This window comes from Dendrobates tinctorius, unplaced genomic scaffold, assembly GCF_039654945.1.
Source record: "Dendrobates tinctorius isolate UK_male_01 unplaced genomic scaffold, ASM3965494v1 ptg000022l, whole genome shotgun sequence".
NCBI lineage: Eukaryota > Metazoa > Chordata > Amphibia > Anura > Dendrobatidae > Dendrobates > Dendrobates tinctorius.
In genome coordinates, this window is record NW_027361690.1 from 20,439,343 (window position 1) to 20,456,584 (window position 17,242).

Consider the following 17,242-nt stretch of genomic DNA (forward strand, 5'->3'; position numbering starts at 1 on the left):
TTTCTTTCGTGAGAACAGGACTAATATTCAGCACAAATTTCATTCCACCAAGCTTTACGTAAGACAAAGATGTATGCTATGCAAGAAAGGCTGAAATTCTTTAAAAAATAAAAAAAAACTTTTGGAGAGAAAACAAGCTGACCGTTATCTGTAGCTAGGATGACAATACACATTCGACACAGGTAAGAAATAAATATTTCTCATTTATTCAGCTTCAACTTTTCTATAGTTTATGTTGTCAAGTATATTTAAGAGAAATGAAGCTGTGTTTTGTGTTAAATGGAAAGCGCCATCAACACTACCTTAAAAAAAAAAAAAACACTGCAAACAATTCTATCCTGCCAAATGGATGTTAATGTCTTGTTTCTAAGCAAGAAATACACAGATTCTTTTCCGAGGTGTTTATTTTGCTGCTTCAAACCTAAGTGACTGTGTGCCACCTTCTATGTGCCATCTACAAATGAATATATCTATTCGGGAACAGATATGTTCATTTCATTCTTGCTAAATGCAGCCAGCAGATCAGTTTATACAAGGAAGTTTTGAAAGGATACGCATTCAAGTTATTGCAGGTTATTTTACATATTTTCTTTTTCTTTAAGGTAAAATACGTTTATACCAAACCAACTGTAATGTGTAGATTTAAAATGGTGACAAAACCTTCGCTCCGGACATGATTTGCCTGTGGCAAACTTTACTAGAATGTTACATTTTACAGGGCAGGATGACAATACAGCATAGATCCTGTGATATTTTGGTTATCTTCTGGAGGTTAAAGCTGTTTACGTTTATTCTCTTGGGAAAAATGCAGCAGCGAAACACATACCAGCTGACTGAAAAGCACTTCCTTTTGTTGTGATTTTTTTCAGGGTGCAACACCAACCCACAGTAGTTCGTCTTTACCAATCCAAAGTCCTTTTTAAGGGTTATATAACTGCACTGTTGCCTTTAAGTACTTGTTTTGCTATGTAAAAGCTTGTTCTCTGTTAAGCAAGCTTGCTGACTACAGCCTGGTTGAGAGAATTCAACTGATTGGTCCATTTATCTAGAGCCGTGTATCGTGCGCCACCTCGCTTTTGATGGTCCAGTTCCAGGAGTTGGTTTACTTGATCAATCCGTCCATGAATAGTGCTTTACAATCAAAAAACAGAAAAAAAAAAACACTTAGTATTAATACTTATTGGCCTTAATCTGACTTTAAATCATGTGTATAATATAAGGGAGAAAAATGTATATATATATATTTGTGTGTATAATATATGCATATACAAGTGCAATGTAAGAATGACTTCAAGAATATAAGTGCTAGTATGATTTTTATCAATTAAAACAAAGCAAAGTGAATGAACAAAAGAGAAATCTAAATCAAATCAATATTTGGTGTCACCACTCTGCCTTCAAAACAGAATCAATTCTTCTAGGTACACTTGTACAAAGACAGGCATTTTGTAGTATTATAATCAGGTATATGAGTAACCCATTATCAAACAGGTCATAATGATCATCATTTTCATAAGTAGGTTGAAACACAATCATCAACGTAAACAGAAACAGCTCTGAAGAGGGCGTAAAACTAGGTTAGGAACAGAAAGGTGCTGCTTCAAAAGGTGAGGTTGGAAAGGACCGTTTCGTGTAACACGTTATAGTAGGGCTGAGACACAAGGTAATTATACTGCATCAGCAAGGTCTCACTCAAGCAAAGATTTCAAAGTAGACTGGGGTTCCAGGATGTGTTGCTCAAGCTCTTTTGTAGCACCAAGAAACAATCAACATTGAGCATAATAGATGCATAGGTCAGAGAAGGAATTTGCCACAACGTTTTCCCAGTAAAATGTACAGCCACCATCATTAAAGGGGTTGTCCGATTCCAGTCTGTGAGACTGCAGACTTATGAATCCACCCAGCGTACGCACTAAGTGCTGTTGCCGGTTTCTGAGTGGGGACCGGAAGGCAAGTACGAGTCATACATATTCCTGGTCAGTGGTCATGGCCTCGCTCCATACACTTGTATGGAGCGAGGTCGCCTTTCATCTAGTGATGTCGCCGACTAGAGGGCGCGGCCTCGCTTCATACAAGTGTTTAGAGTGAGGCTGCATCCATTGGCCGGAAGTATGTATATTTCAGACATACCCGCCGGTCCCGGGTCTGAAACCGGCAAATCCCAGTAGCGCATAGTGTGTGCTCTGGGGAGATTCATAAGTCTGCAGTCACACAGAGTGACTACAGACTTATCAATTTGGACCAGACAACCCCTGTAAGGCCTCTTTCACAGCGTTCTTGTATGCATAGCACAGAAAAGACCTTTTACTATACCCAGAAACTGTGCGGTCCGGGCCAATGGTCGTCTATATTCTGGATCCGGACCTCTTCTCTTCGTAGTATGAGGACACGCATACAACATACTAAAATGCTGTAAAAGTGGCCTTAAAAGTGGTTGCCGTACTTTATATTGGGAAAACCTGGCGACAGGTTCCCGTTAATGCAGTGCAGCAAACAACTAATGCTTACTTGCCATGAAAAAGGAAAATGTGCATTACCGCCATCAGCTTTGAACTGGCAGCAACAGTTGGACCCAGCCACACTTACTGCTTGGAAATATCTGGCCAGAAGTGACCTTGACAGAAGAATTGTGGCCAAAAATCCATGCCTTTGATATAGAAACAAGACCACGCAAATTAACTATGCATAAAACCATAGGATCTGTGGTACACAAACATGGAAGCAGTTGCCCATGACAGATGAGTCAAAATTTGGAATATTTGGCTGGCTGGAGAACGGTAGAATAATAAGTGTCTGCATGCAACAGTGGACCATGGTGTAAATGGTTTTGCAAATTTGGGGCTGAATTTGAGCAACCGGGAGTTAGAAATCTGGTCAAGATTAAAAGTGTCCTCAAAACTAACAGCAGTGTAAAGAACAACAAGGAGTCCTGGAAGTGATGAGACAAATCCCACAGAGTTCGGATTTCAAAAGCAAGTCTGCCTATGATTACACAAAGAGACAGAAGGAATTGAGCAAGTCAACATCCACAGATCTGTGGTTAGTTTTTCCAGATGTTTGGAACAACTGTGTGCAGGTCTATGCTGTTGATTTGAATGCAAAGGGTGGTCACACCAAATAATGCTTGGATTTAGATTTCACTTTTGTTTACTTTACATTTTGTTAATAAAAATAAACTGTTAACATTTCTATTTGTTAAAGCACTTAATGGCAGCATTTTTCCCACACCTGCCTAAAACTTTTACAAACAACTGTAGATCTTGTTAAAAGAACAGGTTCCATAAAAAAAATGTTTAATATATATTTAATATACATAAATCAGTACAAGCAATATACAAACACAGATATTTTGCACATCAAGGTCACAGTCATACAACTTTTCAGCCAAACAACTAAAAATATTAGTTTTATAGCCCACTGAGAAAAGAATAAGAGAATAAAAATGTATCTAGATTTTCAGAACACTGAGTAAAAGATAGACTTACTATCAACAGTACACGTGAACATAACATTTGCAGTATAGTTTATTGGAGAAAAGGCCTCTTTCCCCTTATTGCTTACTTTCTCCTTCTCTACAATCATTTGCTCTCACACACTGCACGTGTTTGCCTTCAGTGAAGATTATATTACACCTGCTGCCTATAAAAGTCTATGGAGAGGGTGAAGGAGATCGAGGGAGAAAGAAGTAGAAAGGCACAGAAATAGCTGGAGTTTCTAGTGCAGGGAGGGAAATGGCTAAAAAACAGGATTTTGGGGTTGCTTACCGTAAAATCTGTTTCTCGGAGCCTTCATTGGGGGACACAGAGACCTTGGGTGTATGCTGCTGCCACTAGGAGGCTGACACTATGCACAAAAAAAGGTTAGCTCCTCCTCCGCAGTGTACACCCCACCGACCGGCAGAGAATTCCTCAGTTAGTGAGAAAGCAGTAGGAGAAGTAACAGAATAGGTTGACAACATAAACAACTCAACTGTAACCATTCAACCAAAGTAAGAACAGGAGCTGTAAAACATGGGAGGGTGCTGTGTCCCCCAATGAAGGCTCCGAGAAACAGATTTTACGGTAAGCAACCCAAAAATCCTGTTTTCTCGTTCGCCTTATTGGGGGACACAGAGACCTTGGGACGTCCCAAAGCAGTCCCTGGGGTGGGAAACAAACTTCCATCAGGCCAGCGGACTCACCACCGTGGCCTGCAGAATCCGTCTACCTAGGCTGGCGTCCGCCGAAGCGTAGGTGTGGACTCTGTAGAATTTCACAAACGTGTGAACCGATGACCATGTTGCAGCTTTGCAAAGCTGCAGTGCGGAAGCTCTGTGGCGCACCGCCCAGGAGGCACCCACTGCCCGAGTAGAGTGGGCCCTGATACCCGGAGGGGCTCCGCGACGCTTAACACGGTAGGCTTCCAGGATAGCCGATCTGATCCAGCGAGCAATGGTGGCCTTTGACGCCGGGTGACCTTTCCGCGCTCCATCAGGGATAATGAAAAGAGACTCTGTCTTTCGCAAGGAAGTCGTCCTAGACAGATAGACTCTTACCGCCCTAACCAGGTCCAGCTTGTTCAAGGACCGCTCTCGGGGATGAGTTGGATTCGGACAAAAGGACGGTAGCACGATATCCTCGTTGAGGTGAAACGAGGACACCACCTTCGGAAGGAACGAGGGCGGAGGCCGCAGAACTACCTTATCCTGGTGGAGAACCAGAAAGGGAGAGCGGCACGAAAGAGCTGCCAATTCCGACACGCGCCGGACGGAGGTGATGGCCACCAGAAAGGCTACCTTCCAAGAAAGGAGAGAAAGGGAAATATCCCTGAGGGGTTCAAAGGGCGGACCTTGCAGAACCTCAAGAACCAGATTAAGATCCCATGGATCCACGGGCGCCCGGTACGGCGGGACCGTGTGAGCCACGCCCTGAAGAAAGGTCTTAACCTGAGGACGGGAAGCCAACGTTTTCTGAAACAGAATGGACAGCGCCGAAACTTGACCCTTCAGGGAACTGAGGGCAAGCCCCGCATCCAATCCTGCCTGAAGAAACGCTAGGACTGAAGGGAGCGAAAAGGACATGGGCGCGACGTCATTGGTCTCACACCAAGTGAAATAGGCCTTCCAAGTAGGGTAGTAAATCTTGGAAGATGATGGTTTTCTGGCTCGGATCATGGTCTGAATTACGTGGTCGGAAAATCCTGCTCGTTTCAGAACCTCGGTCTCAACAGCCACGCCGTTAAATTGAGCGGCCGAGAATTGGGGTGGCAAATCGGACCCTGAGACAGCAGATCTGTTCTGTCTGGAAGCTTCCAGGGGGCGTCCGCGAGAAGGTTGACAATGTCCGCGAACCAAGACCTTCTGGGCCAATTCGGGGCGATGAGAATGACCGGAAGTCCTTCTGCCTTGATCTTCTTCAACAGCTTGGGAAGAGGCAGAGGAGGGAACAGGTAGGGAAGTTCGAACTGGGACCAAGGAACGGCCAGGGCGTCGGCGCCCACTGCCAGAGGGTCCCGAGACCTGGACACGAATTGTGGGACTTTTCTGTTGAGGCGAGACGCCATGAGGTCTACATCCGGGGTTCCCCACCGAAGGCAGAGCAGATGAAACACTTCCGGATGTAGGGACCATTCTCCCGCCGCGAGACCCTCGCGGCTGAGAAAATCGGCGGCCCTGTTGTCTACGCCGGGAATGTGAACCGCGGAAATTGTCGGAACGGAAATCTCCGCCCAACGAAGAATCTTGGACACCTCCGCCAGGGCTGAGACACTCCGTGTTCCCCCTTGGCGGTTGACATATGCCACCGCTGTGGCATTGTCTGTCTGAATCCGTACCGGCAGTCCCTTGAGGAGCCTTTCCCAGTGGACCAGAGCAAGATGGATCGCTCGAATCTCCAGAACGTTGATCGGCAGCGCTGATTCCCGATCCGACCATCGACCCTGAAAAGTGTGGTTGCGGAACACAGCACCCCAACCGAGGAGACTGGCATCTGTGGTTACTATCTGCCAGTGAATGGGAAGGAAGGATCGACCCGATAGAATGAGAGGTGACGACAACCACCAGTTGAGAGACCGCTTGATCCGGTAAGAAAGATGGACAGGGCGATCCAGGGACCGAGGCGACCTGTTCCACTTCGACAGAATGGCCTGCTGGAGAGGCCTGGCGTGAAATTGGGCAAAGGGAACTGCCTCTATCGCCGCCACCATCTTTCCCAGGACCCTCATGGCTGTACGGAGGGATGGGAATCGCGAGGTCTGCAGCGATCGTACTTCCTGCTGCAGAGAGAGAATCTTTTCTTGTGGGAGAAAGACCCTTGACCGACGAGTGTCGAACAGAAGACCTAGAAAGACCAGGCGTTGGGTAGGAACCAGACAGGACTTTTTCCTGTTGACGATCCACCCGAAATTGGAAAGAGTGTCCAGGACGATTGACAAACTTTGGTGAGCCTGATGGAATGAGGGAGCCTTGATCAGAATATCGTCTAGGTACAGGAAAAGAACGAGGCCTCTGACTCTCAACAAAGCCGTCAACGCAGCCATGATCTTCGTGAAGACTCTGGGAGCGGTGGCAAGACCGAAGGGCAGTGCGACAAACTGGTAGTGGTGCTGTCGAATCGCAAAGCGCAGGAACTTCTGATGTCCAGAGAAAATTGGAACATGTAAATAGGCATCTTGGATGTCTATTGAGCACATGAATTCCTGCTCCTCCATGGAGGCGATGACCGAGCGAAGCGACTCCATGCGGAAGTGGCGAAGGCGGACCCTCTTGTTGAGCAGCTTGAGATCCAAGATGGGTCGAACTGCGCCGTCTTTTTTCGGCACTACAAACAGGTTCGAGTAGAACCCCGTGAAGCGCTCCGATTTGGGAACGGGCACAATCACCCCGGAACTGAGGAGAGCGGCGATAGCCGTAGAGAACCCCGGGATCAAGGCTGGATCCTTTGGAGGCCGGGATTCGAAGAAACGATCCCGTGGGAGAGAGACGAACTCTATCTTGTATCCTGAGGATACGACCTCCCTGACCCAGGCGTCCTCCACGGCGGCCAGCCAAACGTCCCTGAAGGAAAGAAGTCGACCTCCCAATTGGAAAGGCCCCTCGCGTGCCCGATGATAGTCATGCTGAAGTAGACCGTCCAGATCTAGATCTGGACGGTCTGCCCTGGGAGGAGTGGGGTCGCCAGGAAGGAGTGGGTCTGAAGGAAACTTTCTTTCTCTCCTGGCGGGCCTGCGGTCTCTGTTGGCTGGAGGAGTTGTCCGCCGTATTGAAACGGCGGAAAGTCCGAAAGGGTCGAACCTGACGCCTTACTGGGGGTCTGCGAGGCTTGGACTGAGGGAGGAGTGAACTCGTGCCTCCGGTGGCGTCCTTAATAATCTGGTCCAATTGGGACCCAAAGAGGCGCACCCCCTGAAAAGGCAGGTTAGTGAGGGACTTTTTAGGAGACAAGTCCGCTTGCCATGCCTTTAGCCAAATTGTACGTCGAATTGCAACAACGTTGCTTGACGCCTGAACTGCACAGGATGCAGCATCCAAGGAAGCGGAGAGAACATAGTCCCCAGCATGGGAGATCTGATTGGCGAGATCGGCCAAATGCTCCGGTTGCGCCTTATCTAAGATGCCCTGCCGAAGGTCGTCTGTCCACGTGGCTATGGCCTTTGCTGCCCAGGATGAAGCAAAGATTGGACACACCGCCGCTGAAGCCGCTTCAAACGCAGACTTCGCCAGGGATTCTATAATCCTGTCATTAGAATCCTTTAGGGACGCCACGCCTGAAAGCGGGAGAACCGTGTTATTGGTAGCCTGGACACGGGCGGATCGACCGAGGGAGAGGCCGACCAGTTGTCCGTGAGCTCCTTAGCAAATGGGTAGAGTATGCCGAGACGTTTTCCTCTTTGAAAGCGTCTGGTCGGATCCTCTCTTTCCTTGGTAAAAATTTTCCCAAACTCGGAATGGAAAGGAAAAACCCTGGAGGGAGTTTCTGCCCGTCTGAACGAAACCTCCTGATCTGAGGATTTCGCAGGGGAGTCAGCAATATCGAAGGTATGATGGATCGCAGCAATGAGGTCCTGCACTGTGACCTTCATGCTTGCATCCTGGTCTGAATCCAGCTCTAAAATCCCCTCAGATGACCTGTCCGAAAGCGCTTCCCCTGACTCGGGAGAGGAGGCCCGAGAGGGAGGCTGGTGAGAAGGGCTATGCGGTGAGATGGGACTAGGAGAGGATTCCGGCTGGGAATCTTGCCTGGGTCTTTTGTGACTACCGCTGGCTGATTCAGATGGAACAATTTGGGACCTGCTTGGCCCTGCTGAAGAGTCCAGGGGCAACTTATCAAGAACGGCCACCAGGGACTGAGACACCCTGGTGAGGTCTGCCACTGATTGAGATAGCGAGGAGGCCCAGCCAGGCATGGGGGGCTCACTCTCACCTGGGGCCGCAGATGGCTCCTGGACGGCGTCAGGCTGAATTGGATTGCTACAATCCAGGCAGAGGGGAGTGGACTGGCCTGAGGGAAGTTTGCGATTGCACGAAGAACATGCAAAGTACTTGACTAAAGTGCAGGGGGGGGGCGGTAGAGCGGGTACGATCAGACTTAGAGTTAGACATAGTGAAAAGCTGAGGTAATGCCGGAAGGTTGGGGGACAGAGGGCGGAGAAGGGTCAGTCTGCAGTGCAGAGCTACTCACGGACCGGTGTCCCCAGAAGCGATGCTCTGCGACCTGTCAGTGGATGCAGGTCAGAGCGAAATCCGGCCGACAGACCTCCTGAAAAAAACCAGCTGGAGAAGATGCTATCCAGTGAGGAGCTGGTGCCCGGCTAACAGGCTGGGAAAATGGCGCCTTCCTGAGAAAAAGCGCGCGTTCAGGAGAGGAGGGAGGGCAGAGCACCACGCAGGGTTAACAATTCACCGCCCTCTAGCCAATAACAGGCTGGGCAGGTGAAGGACAGGCGGTGGGAGGGCCTGGGAAGAGCGGGAGCGAAGCCCGCTTAGAAGAAAGGGGCGGGGGGGCGTGGCCGCGACGCAGCGGTAGGCCCGAACTGAAGCCGGGGCCTAAATTAGTTGCGGCGGCCGCCTGTCAGCAGGGGGTCGGCGCGGAGGTCCGAAAAAGTGGGACGCCGCAGTCGCAAGCCGCTCCCAATGGGAAAAAACCCTGTGCTCCCTGTCCCCAGAAAGGGGGGAGGGAAGGGGGGGGATGCCCAGCAACATTGAGCTGCCTATAGCCTTGTGGCGACTGCGAGCGACCGCAGTGCCTACAACCGGGGTTCCCCTGTGACCATTGAAGAGGCGACCGTCGGGAATGGGCAGCCAGGTAAATAAATAAATAATAATAATACTCACCCATCCACGATCCATTACCTGTCTGAAGAAGTCTTGCGTCTCATCCAACCGACAGGCTCTGGTAGGCGAGTGGGAGGGAGACTGGCGACAAGGACCCCTGGAGTCGCTGGCACGTCTTGGTGTCGGCGTCCGTCTGGCTGGTCCTGCCGCGGAGAACTGCAAGGATACGGGGTGGCAGTACACGCCGTACTTGCAGACTCCATGTGGGAGTACAGATGTGACTTTTCACTCTGTATCCCTCCGTAGAACCTGAAAAGGAACGACGCACGACGAGGTAGATATGGGTCTAATAAAAGACCCGTGTCCACCTCCTACTGACACTAAGCTAAACTGAGGAATTCTCTGCCGGTCGGTGGGGTGTACACTGCGGTGGAGGAGCTAACCTTTTTTTGTGCATAGTGTCAGCCTCCTAGTGGCAGCAGCATACACCCAAGGTCTCTGTGTCCCCCAATAAGGCGAACGAGAAATGTAGAATACAAGTCAAAGATGGCCACGCACACACGATGGCATCTTTTGAAAAGTCACCTGAAAATGCAGATACACTTTTAAGGCAAAGGTAATCCATCAACATGGTCCTTCCGATAACAAAATATGACATTCTTCCAGGTACTGTTTAGTTATCAATAACAGTGACAAACAGCAATTTCTAAGTTATAAAATGTGAGTTTATTTAAAAAAAAAATAAAAAAAAATATTGTGTTAACCATTACGTACTTATCCAGTATGCACTGCACCAGCAAACTCTCAACATCCGCTACATCTATGTTAAGTTCCTAGAAAAGAAAAATTATAAATTTAAAAAAAGCAAATGGTCTCTAATGGAGATGGCAATATCAATTCATAGATTCATTTATATGGAGACTTAGGGCCTAATTCCGCAGGGCTTTTAAGACAATATTCTGGTGTAAAAACCTTTGACGAGAGACAAAATTTTGGCGCAACACAAGTTTGCGCTAAAATTTTGCAATTTTTGGCGTTCACACGACATTTTCACCCAGCTCTGACATAGTGCGTGGAGCTGGATGGGAACAAGGCAACCCCTGCTCTTCATATTGGACCCTTAGAAATAAAATACAGCACAAGGACTGGGACGTCTACAATACATACACACATCCAAACAGTACAATACCATTGTAAAATGATAAAAGTGGATTACTGTATGACACGGCTGGCTGAGTGGCATCTTAGGATGTAATTCTATCTTATGTGGATTACAACACAATTGCGCACATGATCCTTGGTCACACCTACCACCACAAAACTCCAGATAAGATATAAAATGTCAAGCACATGACAGCGTGAACGCAAGGGTGAAAGTAACAGCAATAGATGACTGTTCAAACACAGCACTATATAAACCATATCTATCTGTACGCGCTGCAATGAAGTTTTATTGAATAAGAAAATGTAATTCTTTTAGAGTTTTGTGAAAATGCAGCTGAAATACAGTCATGGTTTTCCTGCACCTCTGTCATTTGGGTAACGCCGTCATCTGGGAAACTTATCATATCAATAGGAAGTGCTGTAAATTTCTGAACACGTGAATGACCTTTCCTTTCCTATCTGCACTGAGGCCCAGTTCTGTAAATAGATGCGGGTATGGGACATTTATGGTTTATCCTACATATAGGTAATAAATGTCCCATAAGGAACAACTCCTTATGTTCAGCATTTTATCAGTCTAGGTTGTCAATTCTCTATGAATGTAAAACTAGTCATAGACTACAGATAGGACTGATCATGGGGCAAACAGCTGTCAGCTACTGAATATATATTTAATGACATCCTATATTATGGGAATAGACAATAGCTGTGACAAAGTCCTTTAACACTTTTACGGTTTGCTAATATATGACTATTATCCTGACAACAGTGGCAAAATATAGGCAAATTGCTTGCAATGCAGTCTCTTTAAGAGGTTGACTAATCTTATTAAATAGATAAAATTGCAAAGTGGCTGTAAAAGTAAGCAATTTACAAATTTCTTAAAAATCCTCTCCATTCTCTTGAATGGATGGATTTTTAATTCTATATTGTACTGCTCCTTGCCAAGGCTAATGGCCACTTCAGAGATGGCTGGTTTACTAGGCAAAGAGCACACACGTGCAAGCTGTTTGCTATACTGCTACCAAGTGCCATGCAATAACTGGATAGATTATTGGATCCGGCCACCACCAGTGCCCCTGTGTCCCACCAATGCTTAGAAGGCAAAGCTACATGGCAAGGCACACAGTTAGTACAAGCAGCTCAGCCTTGCCGCCAGTCTGAACTGTCAATCTTTAGCAGCCTACCTTTTCCCCAACAAGCAAAGAGCTGGAGGCAGGGGAGCTTTTTAATATACTACATAAAGTGGCTTGATACTAATTTCATACGGTAGTTAGGTTTATCTACTGTATCAATTTGCTTTTTGCTCACCATTGGAGGAGTGGTTCTGCAGGTGGGGACCACAGACCACATCTCAGTACCAACGCTTTCTGGCTGATGTTTTGGTCACTTTTGAATGTTGGTTGTGCTTTCACACTCGTAGTAGCATAAGACGGACTCTACAACCCACACAAGTGGTTCAGGTAGTGCAGCTCATCCAGGATGGCACATCAATGCGAGCTGTGGCAAGAAAGTTTGCTGTGTCTGTCAGCATAGTGTCCAGAGGCTGGAGGCGCTACCAGGAGACAGGCCAGTACACCAGGAGAAGTGGAGGGGGCCGTAGGAGGGCAACAACCCAGCAGCAGGACCGCTACCTCTGCCTTTCTGCAAGGAGGAACAGGAGGAGCACTGCCAGAGCTCTGCAAAATGACCTCCAGCATGCCAAAAATGTGCATGTGTCTGCACAAATGGTTAGAAACCGACTCCATGAGGATGGTCGGAGAGCCCGACATCCACAGATGGGGGTTGGCTCACAGCCCAACACCGTGCAGGATGCTTGGCATTTGCCACAGAACACGAGGATTGGCAATTTGCCACTGGCACCCCGTGCTCTTTACAGATAAAAGCAGGTTCACACTGAGCACATGTTACAGAGTCTGGAGACGCCGCGGAGAGTGATCTGCTGCCTGCAACATCCTTCAGCATAACCGATTTGGCAGTGGGTCAGTAATGGTGTGGGGTGGCATTTCTTTGGAGGGCCGCACAGCCCTCCATGTGCTCGCCAGAGGTAGCCTGACTGCCATTAGGTACAGAGATGAGATCCTCAGACCCCTTGTGAGACCATATGCTGGTGCGGTTGGCCCTGGGTTGCTTCTAATGCAGGAAAATGCCAGACCTCATGTGGCTGGAGTGTGCCAGCAGTTCCTGCAAGATGAAGGCATTGAAGCTATGGACTGGCCCGCCCGTTCCCCAGACCTGAATCCAATTGAACACATCTGGGACATCATGTCTCTCACCATCCACCAACGTCACGTTGCACCACAGACTGTCCAGGAGTTGGCGGATGCTTTAGTCCAGGTCTGGGAGGAGATCCCTCAGGAGACCATCCGCCGCCTCATCAGGAGCATGCCCAGGAATTGTAGGGAGGTCATACAGGCAAGTGGAGGCCACACACACAATACTGAGCATCATTTTGACTTGTTTTAAGGACATTACATTCCACTTTAATTTTGTGTGTGACTCCAAATTAAGGCCTCCATTGGTTAATAAATTTGATTTCCATTGTGTGATTTGTGTGATTTTGTTATCAGCACATTCAACTTTGTACAGAATAAAGTATTCAATGAGAATATTTCATTCATTCAGATCTAGGATGTGTTATTTGAGTGTTCCCTTTATTTTTTTTTGAGGTGTATAAAGTCTGCAATTTAGGTGTTCTTGCTACAATCTTGGCCCAAAAACTGTTCTCAGACTAAAATATGTCTGAGTTATCATTGGAAGATAATTTGTGCACAAAGCAGTACTTCCCCAAACTTGACTCACTACATCGTGAAAAAAAAAAAAAAAAAAAAAGATTCTCACGAACCTCATCCCATTTTAATAGCCGAGGCGATCGATACAGTAAATACCGGTAATTACACAAGTGCTTAACAGGAAATTTAAAGAGGACCTGTCACCAGGTCAAAAGTGAGACAAGTTTTTGCTTTTTTATCATTCTCACTGCTCCCTGAATATTCAGGGGGTTCTTTTTAAATCTGTCCTACGGCTCCAGAAATATGGGCCTTTTTATTTAGTGACAACTTTACTTGCATTTATCGAGATGTCAGCGCTCATGACATAAAATATTAATTAAAATAATAATGAGAAGCATAAAGACACTACCACGAGAATGAGCCACGTCTCCTTATTAAAGAACAGAAAAATGAGTACTAAATAAAAAGGTCCATATATCTGGAGCCGTACGACAGATTTAAAATAGGCAAAAAAATAGAATACTCAGGGAAGCAGGGGGAGCAAAAACTGCCCACTTTTGACCTAGAGCTAGGTTCACTTTAATATGGAGTAAAATAAATCATTTGACGCTGAGCTGGAGATTATTATTTGTGTTAAGCCCCCGTTACACACTGCGATATCGCTAGCAATATCGCTGTAAAGTCACCGATTTTGTGACGTTGCAGCGATATTACTAGCGATATCGCTATGTGTGATACTTACCTCCGACCGGCTCCCCCGCTGATTATCGCTGATCGCGCGAGAAACTGCTGGACCATTTCTCGTCGTCAGCTTCCTGCGGTGCTTCCTGCTGTGACGACGAGCGACGCGTGGAACCGGGCGGGAGGACGCAGGATCGCCGCGTCTGACAGGTAAGTAGCGATCCCCGTCCCCAGCGATGTCGCTGGTGAGATCTGCCTGAGTGGCAGCTCACTAGCGACCACCCAGCGATTCACCAGCGATCCTGACAGCGTCATATCGCTGGTCGGGATCGCTGGTGAGTCGCTAGGTGTAACGGTACCCTAACACAAATTAATGCTCAGACAGTGAACTCTAATTGCTTAAAAAATAAGATTATTGTCTGAATTTACACTAAGTATATTCAGTTGAAGATTGTGACCAAATTAACTGAAGTACTGAAAAGAGCAGGAATAATGAATGTCATAATACATCATGAATGGCACTTTATAACCAACAAAGCATGAACATATACAAAATGCAATTATAGGATTACTGTAAAAGGGTGCAAGGATTTATATATTTCCCAGCAAAGTCAGTAAATCCAATATCAGTAGCAGAATACAACCATTTTATTTGCATATAATGCCTTCATTTTGTTGGTGACCTGTTCTTATCATGATGAGCTACAGCTTGTGTCAGCAATTCAATTAGGGAACACACAAAGACGCCATTGTACATGATGGCTACAATATGCAAGGGAAGGGTCACAGTTTTTTCAGGAGGATTGTATATCAGATTCTGCTTCAAAAGTTGCATAAATCTCTTGAAATTCCTATTAGTTTAAATAAAAAACACTGGTATGATACATATGGTGCTATTTATTGCCACATTTTAATTACTGAGGAATTTATGCCAGAAATAAAGCCACTCAAATTAAGATACATGCACCAAAAGAGAGTAATAAGGAAAAAGTTCCCAGAAATACTTGAGGCTTACACAGCAGATATTTCTAGTAGAAAAATCTTCCGCAAAACCTCTGCGTGGACAAACACTAAAATATCAGATATTCTCCAGTCTCGTGGGCTTCTTATTATATTTCTGCATTTTGATACCGGAGTAAACTCATGCTGGTTTACGCAAGTATGTTGCCTTGCCTGTCATGTCTGCAGAAAAACATTTTTTCTTGAGACAGAAAACTAGTAAGTAAGGATTCTTACCTTGGAAATAAAAGGAATATGTATTCTTGTATAAGGCTTAATTAACTTTATAAGCACTTGTGTTCTGATGTTTCTTAAAAGCTCTGTAAGAAAGAAGAGACAAGATTTGAAGTATGAACCTTAAAGGGAGCATGTCACCCCCAAAATGCCTTTTAGACTAACTGCAGAGTAATATATGGGACTAACCCAGCCAGTACCAGTTACAGTGCTTGGGAAACATGGATTTTTGTGATAACTCGCCGTAAAATCCTTTTCTCCGAGACGCTCATTGGGGGACACAGGACTGTGGGTGTATGCTACTGCCGCCAGGAGGCTGACACTAAGTGAAAAAAAGAGGTTAGCTCCTCCTCCGCCGTATACACCCTCGCCCCGATTACGGACGGAAACCAGTTTGGTGAAAAAGCAGTAGGAGATCAAAAATAAGACAAAATCAACCTAAATGCAGGTAACAACATATCTAGAAAACCCACCTAATATAAAAAAAATACATATTAGTTAAACAAACAAGAGCCAACTGGCTAACAGGGTGGGTGTTGTGTCCCCCAATGAGCGTGTCGGAGAAAAGGATTTTACGGTGAGTTATCACAAAAATCCATGTTTCTCCTTCACCTCATTGGGGGGACATAGGACTGTGGGACGTCCTAAAGAAGTTCCGCCTGATTGAGGTTATAGCCACAAGACACACTACCTTCCAGGAAAGATATGACAAGGAGACATCCTGTAGTGGTTCAAATGGAGCTTCCTGCAGAACGCTTAGGACCAGGTTAAGGTCCCAGGCATCCAGGGGCGCCCTATAGGGAGGTACCAAGTGGGAGACTCCCTGGATGAAAGTCTTTACCTGCAGATTGGTAGCAATCCTGCGCTGGAACAGGACGGATAAAGCAGATATCTGTCTCCTGAAGGCCAAACCTGAGTTTAGGCCAGACTGGAGAAAGGCCAAGATATTGGGAATAGAGAATCTCAGTGGAGAACAACCATGATCCCGACACCATGAGAAGAAAACCTTCCAGGTGTGATGGTAAATACCTGCCGAGGTGGGCTTCTGAGCGCTAACCATTGTAGCAACCACCTCGCGTCCAAACCCAGCCTGGGTAAGAATCCAAGATTCAACGGCCAAGCTGTCAAACACAGGGCCCCTGAGTTCGCGTGGGAGATCGGGCCCTGGGAAAGATCTGGGCACTCTGGCAGCCGCCAGGGAACGTCGGCGAGTAGCTGCACTAGGTCTGCGTACCACGTCCGATGAGGCCAGTCTGGGGCCAGCAGAATCACTGGAACCCCTTTTGCCTTGATCTTCTTGATGACTCTCGGAAGTAGTGGCAGCGGGGGAAATAGGTATGGGAGGCGAAACTGGTTCCATGACAGAACCAACGCATCCACGGCAATTGCCTGCGGGTCCCGGGACCGAGCGACAAATGTGGGCACCTTGTTCACCAAGGCCATCAGGTCCACATCCGGTGTTCCCCACCGTTAGCAAATTTGCTGGAAGACCTCGGGGTGTAATGACCATTCCCCGAACGCAAGAACCTGCCGGCTGAGGAAGTCTGCCGCCCCAGTTCTCTATGCCCGGGATGTGAATTGCCGATATCACCTAGTGGTTTCTCTCGGCCCATTGAAGAAAGTGCCCCACCTCGTGCATGGTTGCTCTGCTGCGGGTGCCCCCCTGATAATTTATGTAAGCCACCACCGTGGCATTGTCCGATTGAATCCGGACGGGGCAGCTTGCGAGAAGATGATGAAAATGTTGCACAGCCAGCCGGATCGCTCGTATCTCTAACAAGTGGAGTCCCTGGGTCGTGTGATGGCAAAAAAACGCTCCCCAGCCGAGGAGGCTGGCGTCGGTTGTGACCACCAGCCAATGGTCTGGGGGAAAAGTGAGGAACTGATTGTCCACCACCCGAGTGCCTGTCTGACATGCGTGGACAACTGGCACCGGTGATCGAGCGTGAATGGGTTCTTGTCCTAGGATGACAAGAGGGCGTGCTACAGGGGGCGAACGGAATCGCTTCCATTGCTGCCACCATTCTCCCTAGGATCCTCATGCAGAAACGGATGGTATGAGGGACTGGTTGGTGAAGTGTCCGGACTTCCCTGCCAGAGAGCTAGGGCCTTGTCCTGAGGGAAAAATACCAACCCTCGGCAAGTGTAGAAGATCATTCCTAAGAAGGAAATCCTGTGAGCT

General features: G+C 47.2%; 1 protein-coding gene across 2 annotated transcripts in view; it reads right to left on the reverse strand.

Moving 5' to 3' along the window:
* Positions 1 to 386: 386 nt before the first annotated feature.
* The window catches only part of COPS2 (COP9 signalosome subunit 2), a 79,721-nt gene continuing 62,865 nt past the window's right edge, over positions 387 to 17,242 (reverse strand). For both annotated transcript variants that reach the window (XM_073568462.1, XM_073568461.1), the window contains exons 11-13: positions 15,064 to 15,146; positions 10,025 to 10,083; positions 387 to 1,131 (exon numbers count right to left, since the gene is read on the reverse strand). In XM_073568462.1, coding sequence (XP_073424563.1) covers positions 987 to 1,131; positions 10,025 to 10,083; positions 15,064 to 15,146 — 287 coding nt within the window. In that variant the 3' untranslated portion in view covers positions 387 to 986. The remainder of the gene's footprint in view (positions 1,132 to 10,024; positions 10,084 to 15,063; positions 15,147 to 17,242) is intronic.